The sequence below is a fragment of the Diprion similis genome, chromosome 6, assembly GCF_021155765.1.
Source record: "Diprion similis isolate iyDipSimi1 chromosome 6, iyDipSimi1.1, whole genome shotgun sequence".
Lineage (NCBI taxonomy): Eukaryota > Metazoa > Arthropoda > Insecta > Hymenoptera > Diprionidae > Diprion > Diprion similis.
In genome coordinates, this window is record NC_060110.1 from 19097546 (window position 1) to 19108272 (window position 10727).

At 39.6% G+C, this 10727-nt stretch overlaps 1 protein-coding gene across 3 annotated transcripts in view; it reads right to left on the reverse strand.

Annotated features, from left to right (window-relative positions):
- Positions 1-6987, reverse strand: part of LOC124407761 (helix-loop-helix protein 11) — a 182186-nt gene extending 175199 nt beyond the window's left edge. For all 3 annotated transcript variants that reach the window (XM_046884256.1, XM_046884257.1, XM_046884255.1), the window contains exon 1: positions 6748-6987. In XM_046884256.1, the coding sequence (XP_046740212.1) occupies positions 6748-6833 (86 nt within the window). In that variant the 5' untranslated portion in view covers positions 6834-6987. The remainder of the gene's footprint in view (positions 1-6747) is intronic.
- Between the last annotated feature and the right edge of the window lie 3740 nt (positions 6988-10727).

A 10727-nucleotide genomic window follows, 5' to 3' on the forward strand; every position in this document is an offset into this window, starting at 1 on the left:
TATATATATATAATATATATATATATATATACACACACACGTATTTGTATGCATAAAAACAGATAGCATTTCAAAGAGAGCATTACACCCGACAGGTTAGGTTGGTAATAATTTCTCCTTCACTTCGTCACTTCATTTAATTTCTCCTTTACGTTTCTCATCTCTCTTTTAGTTTCAGCACAAGTAGATATGTAAAACAGCAGCACGATCAAAGTATCCATATTGTGAGAACTAATAAAGCCAATTGTATCGCGTAAAGCAGCTTGATTCTTACGATCCTTGGAAAAAGAGATCAAAGAAAATTTGGTGCAGGGTTTAACCTACAATTACGTGCATGTTTCATCACATAAACGACGATGAAGAGATGAGATTTTCCGCGCAATTCAACGAAATGTGATGATGTAAAGAAAAATAAACTAAAATAAATGTACAAGAGAAGAGTTTTATTAACAAGATTAGGAAATATGCAGTCGCAGCAGCCGATAAGTCCATTCCTAGACGAGGCCGAGCAAGTGCAGACTTGTGGTGCAAACCGGAAGCGATACTGCACGCGGTTCTGCGGTACCGTGCAGCAAATCGAATCGCCGGAGCTAGGCAAAGGAGCGAATTTGTTGCACGCCTATGCTCTCTCTATACACGTGAACACATGCATACAGAGTGCATCGCTTCGATCGTACGGTAATCGATGTACATGAATATTGACGCGTCTACGGAAGAGGAATGACTTAATTAGAAAGAAAGGCTTCGATGTCATTTACTTGATTGGAATTAAAAAAAATCAGGCCGCATTCGTACAAAGAATCACAGCAATTTATAACTGATGCACTTTCTGTCTGTCTGTCTGTCTGTCTGTCTATCTGTCTATCTGCAATGATTGTACTTTAGTATATGCTACGTGTATTGCCGCCATAATATTTGATAAGGATTAAAATAATAGAGAAAGGTTTAATAAATATCTTGCAGGTTACATACGTGTACAAAACGTACAGCACGTTTATTATTACATTATCCTATATGTATATTTTCAAAAATGCAAAAACTCCCCGAGGACCGCCACTTCCGTGAACACGAGAAAGAAGAGGATACAGATCTGTATTATCACACGATGAAAATTAAAATTCGACAACTTGTTAGACGTCGTAAAGTTATTATACAAAACGTTTTACACAAATATTATTTATAGAGAGGCGAGAATGTTCGAGCCCGAGGTTATACATATATTAACAACAATTCACACGGAGAAGGGGAATTCGATATAAATAACAGAAAAAAGAAAACAAGACAGGGCGGACGATTCAAAATCGATGAAAGAAAAAAACGTGCGGGTGACGAATAATGAATATAGTTGCTTCTTTGGTTCCGTTTCAGTGAAAAGCAATGAAATGTCAATAAATAAATAAAAAAAACCAAATAAAGAATATTCACATTTACATTTTCATCCGAACAAGTATCGTTTAATACCCGTACATCACACGACGTATGTGTGCATTAGTGTAGACGCCTAGACGCCAGGCGTCGTCCGCCGTCGGTTTAAATATCTATTTTTCGCTCGTCCCGAGTAGGTAGGTGCACGTGCACCGAGCCGAGTGCAACGCGGCGTGCAGTAATAAGTATTATATATATACATAGCAGCGGCGATTGTACCTGCAGCACTCGTATACTATCGCATTGACCGTGGTCAAGAGACCCGCATTATACATTCCGCACGTCTATCCAAGCAAGCCTGTTCCTGCGATTATTAGAGCACAGGTAAGAAGAGGGAGGGAAAGAGTGAGAAAAAAATAGAAATTAAGAAAAAACAAAACACTCTTTGACATTTTGGACTGCTGCTCGATACGTAATATGTATACTCGTATCGCAAAGTAAGGCCAATTGCAATTGGCATTAAATCGCGTTAAGTCGATCGTGCAAAAGACAAATATTTTTCCATACATTATTATATATATATATATATATATACATATATAATATAATATAACTCTTCGCGGAGATTAAAACATTATTATAATACACCCTCGGGAAACCTTGAAATTAACTGTATGTATATACCTACATACTCGTATGGTGTAATATGAATTAGCAATTACGTGATAACGACGCTATCGAGATGAAGAAGAGGAAATTGAGTTGGAAGTGGCTTAAGGCGATGCCTATGTGTGTCGTTTATACCTACGTTTTCAGAAAATTCTGTACAATTTTTTGCCACTTTTTTGTTTTTTTATTTTTGCCTCTCGTTTTTATTTATAATTTGTTATGACATGAAAGAAGAAGAAGAAAAAAAATTATAGGAAGAAAAATACAGAAAGAAACAACCCGTTGAACAGGAGCTGAAAGGTGGGCTGAATTTAAAAATATATATATGTTATGGGCAAAAGTTGGAGACACGAAAAAACGAGGACAACGACGACGCCGACGACGCCGACGACGACGACGAGGACGAGGAGGAAGCGAAGAGGCAACAAAGAAACTTGGTTAGAGGAGGCAGTCAAGCCCCTAGTCTATTTTTAAATCTATACGCTCGTCGTCGAACAGCAGCGTATAATAACGCGTAACTAATACCTACTAGCGTAATAAGTATACGGCACCACACACCTATACATATCTATATATGTACCAACAATACATACATACATACATGTATATATGTATATATGTATATACATATATGTGCAACTTGATGACCTGCGACGACCAAACCTAACCAGATTACTTTTTCGATTTGTGAAAATTATCGTCCAACGAACTCGTACAATAGTTAAACGTCACTGTATTTTCCCAAGGTCATCCGCAAATGTGCAAACAATCGAACCCATTACGAATAATAATCATATATAACATACAATTGATAATGATAAGTTAATAAAATGATCGCTGCCGCTGCATGCATGCATCCTGTTCACGCACTCATACACACTTCACGTATACACACACACACACACACACACACACACACACACACACACACACACACACACACACACACACACACACACACATTATATATATAAGATTAAAATTGCAACAATAAATAGTGAGAATAACTGAAGTCAATAACATTTTCCGCAAAATATCGATATATATTATACATAAAATACGACGAAACAGCAGAGATCGGGTATAATTGCGAATAAAAAAAGGCGTTAGTAAGTGAAAAATAAAAACTAGCAACAATTAATGCAACTCGTAATTGATAAGACGGCGCGGCGCTCGTGATGCGGCATTCTATGTATAGTTGCGTATGTAGATATTGTGCATGCATACGGTATTCACATGTGTATAATATAGTAATACACACACACACACACACACATGTATCCGGTTTAAATACGAAAATGTGTACATCGCGTTTAATGACGGTTTGGCAATCAGCTGATCGTATTTTCTCTCTCTCTCTCCCTCTCTCTCCGCACGCGGCATGTCCTTTGCCCAATGTACACGGTATTCCGTCAGCTGATACACACACACACACACACACACACAGGTAGATACTATTAGCCGATCGCGTAGAGACTCGTTGTCGTTGTTGCTGCAGATGTGGCGCCACCAGAATCGGCCACGACTCAATTCGAATCACTCGAGTGACGTCGTACGGTTATGTATCACCGGGGAAAATTGTGCACAAACAACGTGTGTACGTGTAATCCATACGTATACATATTATATTATATTACATGAACACAGATGTATGTATGTATGTATGTATGTATGTATGTATGTACATACCAAGGTATTGTAATGACGCAATCGCACACATATAAAAAAAAATATATATAACGTTATTATAACACATGTTCCCACGTCTTCGAGAGGAGTGTTTGAGTAATGTAGCGATGCGTATTGTAGATATGTACCGTTTACCTGTAATAATGCTCTACGGTGTCTGTAGGAACTGGGAATTATTATTATTACGGTTAATATCTACCGGCCCGGCGCCGAGCTCTTGCATCCTTATACAAAGAACGACGACGACGACGCTTCAATTCATCAGATGCATGGAAAATTTAGAAGAATCTACATATATCTTTATCAATCGTCCGATGTGTTCTCGCGTAAGGAAAAATATACACGTTTCGATACGCGGCATACGAATTATTACTGTACGACTACCCTATGGTGTGCAATACGTGTCACCATATACACCACAGCGCAGTAAATAATTATTTCGATGCAGCGATGTATAATTATACTGTAATAGTATATATATATATATATATATATATATACAAGAAAAAAATACAAATAAATATTACATTACGAAAACCTTAAACGATTCGTATAATTTTCGATATTGTGTTAAGGTATCAAACATCCAACGTTTTTTGTTCGTTCTATTCTTCTATTCTCCTTTATTTTTCAACAAACAAAATTACGCACAACTATTATTACAGATTACAAGAAATATTATTCTAGTCTCGGCAGTGTTTTCGTAAAATTTCAAAAACACGTGGGTATATATATATATCACAACAACGGTACATTACGTACGGGGAAACGTATCGAAGTAAGCAAGAAGCTGTGAAATCCTTATACCTATACCCAACTATAATAATAAATGAAAACAAAACCAAAAAAAGAAAAAAGTAAACCCACCTGCAAAATCCTGACGACGATCGAGCGTTGTGCAGGGTTGTTATTTTGGCGTTCCTTGAAAATTATTTCGTACACCAAGTAGACCCGCGATTGCGGGTCTCTTGTTATTTTCTCACAAACGTTGCAATTTTGTTTCGTGCGTACATTCGTTTGGCGGAAAATTGGCAAATAATAATAATAAAAAAAAAAATGAAACATTAAAAAACAAAAACAACAACCAACAATAAAACAGAAGGACAACGTAATCTTATTTTCAGCAGCGCTCGTTGGCCGTCACATAGAAAACACAAGAGCGTAACTCTGGTGTCGTCAAAGAAGTAAACGGATCGTTGTGGTGCGACGAGAGTCTCTCGAATTTTTGTGGATGCAGCAGAATACAGAGAAGGGAAGGAAAATCATCGATCGAGATATTTGTCCATCGTGTATCTATACGTCCGTACTACGTGTGCTTCCTATAACGGGCAACAATGTGCATGCATGCATTCGTGCGTAAATGTGATAACGTACAAATGCAACGTTAACCGCTTACAGCAATGGGAATATGTAAACAAGAAGAAGGCATTCAGCCGGCCGGCGGCGCGGCGTGGTTCTCGTCTTATTTATAGAAGCAAATTATTGTGCAACAAAACGCGAGGCTTACGTAACTTGCCGCCGGTCTCTCTTTCTCTTTCTCTTTCTCTTTCTATTTCTCCTTCTGTCCGTCGTTCGCAAACTTCTCTTTTCTATTCTTCTTCATTCTCTCGTTATTTCAAAATGATTTATTTATTAACGCAGGTTTTTTTTTTTTTGTTTTTTTTTTTTTTGTTTTTGTTATCGTTTCTTTCAAAGTCTTTCTTTCTGAAATTCAAACCCGTGTGGTCGCAAGTACATACTTACGTTATATTTTTTCGTTTCATTGAGGAGAAAGACTATAGAAGCTTGTGGTCAGCGCTCATTATAGAAAATAATGAAAGAAACGTCAGAATAATAATAATGACAATAACAATGACAATAATAACAACAAGAACACGAGGGAAACAAACTCGGTCGGTCATGTTGTACATAACACGTTCTACCACGCCTCTGATTCGCGTTTTCAAAACAACTCATATGATAAAAGCCGCGCCTTGCGTACGGTTTTTGGGGTTCGAGTAAGGCTTTATGAATTAAAAATTCCTGACACGAGAAATACGCGATTCTACACGTGTTTCTCGTCGCGTGATAACAGTAAAAAAAAAAAAAAATAAAAAAAAAATATAGTCGAAAATGATATTGTCGATATTGGTGTCAAGTTCAAAGCCGTCGGAAATTACTACCAAGACATAACAATCTATTACATTTATCGAAATAATGACATTGGAATACAGTCGTTTGATTGACCCGCAAGATGAAAAAAAAAATACGTAAAATATACATCGTTACTAGCGAGATTAAGAATAAAAAGAGTGCAAATTTCTTCGTCAATTAAACGGTAACACCCGCATACAGCGAGCGTCGTAGAATGACTACACGATGTAATACGCTCATAAACTTATTACAGGAGGTAGTTGTCAATTTATACAAAAACGAGTACGCGACGGCAAATGGCGCGGCGGCAAGGAACGAGCATTGAGTGCAGAGCCAAAAATCGAGAATAAAATGAGAATCGGGGAGAGAAAATAAGTGGAAAGAAGGCAGCCACCCAGGCAAGCAGGCAAGCAGGCAAGCAGCCGGCCGGTCAGTCGGCGCCTCGCACCAGCTGAGTAAAATGAATTCGTTTAAATGTGCGTACATCGCGCGTCGTCCGTCCGACGTTTCTAATTATAGAAGTTCATTATCGCGGCGCTCGGACGCGCGGTCCGGTCTTCGGTTCGATAAGCGAATTAAAACGGACAAAAGTTGACCCCACGGATGGAAATCAGGATCGGCGTCAGCGGCTGCAACGGCAACGGCAACGGCAGCAGCAGCAGCAGCATCCTCATCAAGGGGATGTCGAGGGAGCGGCCGGCAGCAGGGCGGCGAGAAGAGAAGGAAAGAGATGGAAAGACGAGGAGGGAAAACGTCGAGAGAAACGTGGGGTGGTGTCAACGGAAGAGACGGGGGCGCGCGTGTGTGATTTTGGCCGGTAGCGCGAAATGGCGCGCCTGGTGACGAGAGAAAAGGGGAGAATATTTGAGAGCTTGTTTTCGCTCGGCTTACCTGCAGAGTTCGGCTTCCTGTTCGTCTACCGCTTCAACGATTTCCTCGAGGAGAATTCTGTCGTCACTATTGCTAAACACTGACATAATTCGTCGATCTACACCACCTTGGTAAACGGCGTATTTTCACGTCCCACGGGTCACAGAGAATATGAAAATACAGTAACACACCTCCGTTTTGGATGGATAGAATAAGAATAAGAATAATAATAATAATAACAACAACAACAGCAACAACAACACACTTTCAACTCGCACAGAATATTTGTACGACGTTATTGCGTACCATTTATTATCACGTATATCGTAAATCAAACGCACGTCGGTTTTCGTCCGTCCACGGGGCAGCCACACCGCGGCGCACACACAACGCCCGATCGCGTTTTGTAATGGCGATCTTTGGCGGGAAACAGCTGAGGGCCCCCACGACGACGCACCGTGGATCACTTGGGATCACTCCGCCGCCGGCTACCCTAACCCACCGCCGAGTTTTATTACGCACCTCCGATATCCGATGATAAAAATTGGTACAACGGAGAGAAAAGACGTGAACCGCGGACTCGAATTACGGCGAAATAAAACAAACTGCGACGAAAGTCATCGTCCACTAACTCTAACACACGAATTACCCACCGACCGGCACGCGAAATAACTCGAGCGAAGCGACGGACTAGTTTTCCTCCGTGTAGCTTACGCTAGACGTGCGCCACGGCCGCGCGGGAAACATCTGCCAGCTGGCGGAGGCCCCGCCCATAGAATACGCCGGGTATCCCCCCTCTCATTCCTGCCATCCCTACGCCGGCCGCCCCGCTCCGGACCCTCGTCCCTCGGCTCCCTCGGTGTGTTCGGCTCGCAGCCTCGTCCGTCCCGCACGATATGCAAGTACACAAGCCCACGGCGACCCGCCGGCCGGCCACACGCCGTGACAGTTGACAATAAAAACTGCCCCACTCTTCTCCCCGGCCCCTACCTGCCCCCCCAAAGCCCGTAGCGTCGCCCCTCGTCAGCCGGCGTTACGCTTACGTTGCGGTGTAGTACGCGACTCGAGGACTCTGCGCGTACCCACGAGTACTTTTCGCAAGTACCCGGTTTACTGAACGCGGAATTGAAAACTCTGAGGGGTACGAACGAGAGGAATCGATAACCGTCCAAGTCTCACCATTTAGAACTTCCTGCGGAATGAATTATCAGCGCGAAACACAAATAAATGAATATGATTTTAGCGAACATGAATACACTACGTTTTTCTTTCTTCTCCCTTCATTTTCAGCAATGTCTGCGCGCTCGATTTTTATCCTGATATTAATGATGACAGTTTTTGAGGATAAAAATGTCGGCATTCGCCTGCTGAACACCAGATGCTTGCAGATACGTTTGTGTACAAAAGGACTCACGCGCTCGCTGGTGTCGTTCGATTACTGAATGGAACGCTTTGAGCTGATTACGACGAGTCGATAACCTAATAAACAAGTTTTTCCGTTGTGATTAGTACATCGTTATAAATTTCATAATATTTATCATTCCCATCGAACCATGCTTGGCGTTGTTCCGACCCGGTCTCGCGATTTCTTCTTCTCGGAACCGTCGTTTTCGAACTCGTCGCGCGAATTGGCAGACTATTGACATCTAACGGTAGTTTTTGGTACTAGTCGAAGGACACGTCCGATAGTCTGACAAGAAATGGAGGGGCGTTCAATTTAGTTTTTAGACAAGACCCCTTTATCATTATTTGCAAATATCTTTATAATACAAGTGTAAAACATTCATTATTCATAAATTTTCTCTTCACTTAATATAAAAGAAAATATTCGACGAGACAAACTTACAAATAAAAATAGAGGCCCTAGATTTTCATTCGAATCTCGTGTCGATAAATACTGTATCTTATCTACCACGATGTAATATTTTTTTATGTTTAGAAATAAAAATAATGCTAATAAAATTATCACTTTCGGGTAAATTAAATACGACTTAATTAACGACGTTATTATCGTATCCTATATATCATGTACACTGCAATGTGTGTTGACCCATTACACCAAATTATGTTCATCGGTTAGTGACACTTAAAAAAAATTGTGGCAAGATTAACTCTTGAAGAGAATCACGCCTTGAGGACAACAATTCAATCGTTGTAAAGTTTCAACATTTACCGTAATTCCCTGTACCGAAATTATTACCCACCGATATCGCTTGAACTATTTTTTGAAAATATGGAATGGCACAAGTATTGATCACATGATGAGGAAATTTTTTATCTTTACGAAATGGCAAGAGATGAATCAATTGCCAAATTAATCCCAAGCCAGTACCGTACCATGAAATATATCTTCGGTGTCCGGATGGAAAGAAAAATTGTCGAACATTGCCAGGAAGCTTGACAAAGCAGGAACTAGAACCGACCCAAAAAACATTTATTCGGTCACCAGTTGAAATATTGGGATGTTAAGTAGTAATACTAATTTTAATTCTCGCGTTGTCCATGTGGATACATCTGCCAATGTTCGAGCATTATCGAATTATTATCACGAGTTAGTGAAAAACCGTTGCCTTGCAAACTAAGCCTAGTCCAATGGGTCAACAATATTCATATTTTGCATCTACAAATAGTTCGTCAACAATCTCTTAGCAAATTTGATAATGGTATATAACTCATTTCTCAAAGAACAGTCCGTTACCACAAGGACATTATTGAACATAAATAAATAATAAAAATGCCATTCTCGATTTGAGGTATTAAATTAGTATTTGTAGATGCAAGGGGAGAGAGGGGGACCTAGATTTAAATTTATAATATTCAAATCGACTGGTTTCATTCACTGTACCGGTGACTAAGCTAATTTACTGCTCTAGATGCCAGGTAAACGCATACGCCATTATACAATCACTTTTCCACATTCTACTAGCGACTTTCGGAACTTCGCATCCTATTCAAACTTTTTATACTTCAAGTATTTATACAGACAAATAAGTGCTAAAAAATGTAATTACCTACATGATATTAGGTATCAGCAAATAAAAATGCATTTTGTTTCATTCAGTGATGTACATACATACAACATGGCTGATGCATCTTCCTGATATGGAGTGCGTTAAACAATGGATTTACACGTTACGGCCGCATTGGATAATGAAAATTACTGCCAACCAAATACTGTTGCAGTGCAGCATTGGAAAACCACAGATTTGTGAATATGCATTTAAGCAGAAATGTATTCCACGTTTATGTATAATCAAAAGCTGTTCGTAATATTAGCTCCCACTTATCAGTTTAGCCCTTCTTTGGAATTAGTTCTCAGTGTTAAATTCATTCTAACAACGCTAATGGTTCGTACTTATTTAGCACAATCTGGGTCAACGTGATTTGTTCTAAGGTATAGCAAACGTAATTAAAAAGTATAATTCCGTTTTAGAACCAGCGTTGAGACATAGGCAATTCCAAACAAAATAGGGTAAAGCCAACTTTAAGCGGCTTGTGGTTTAGATGTCACATTTTGACAGTGACCTGTCAGAACATCCTAAACATCCCTTACTTCTGCGAAGTGCGATAAAAGAATCTTCTCGGTTTTCTGCAAAAATCTTATTATATATACGTCGCAAACTACAAAGGCTTTTACATTACTTATGTATAATGTAAATCTGGTCTACAGTATGGGTATGCAAGACTTGCATGGTAAAGATAAGTAAATAGGGCAAGAGCAGCGATACGTTGCGGGGCAACAGTGTCACCGACTATTTGTATCAGCTGCTTATCGCTTATTTTGGTGTATAAATACTATTCGTATAAACTACTATGAAATTATTCATCTGTTAATTCTCATAACGCCATATGTAACAAAGTTGTCCCACATGCACTACTATAGCTGTACTTGCCCTATTTCTATAGGTATTAAATTTACCATTTTTTTCAAATATTATGAATTGCGAAAATTTATATTCGACAAAATCACATCTAATTCAGAATTTGTCATTACTATACAA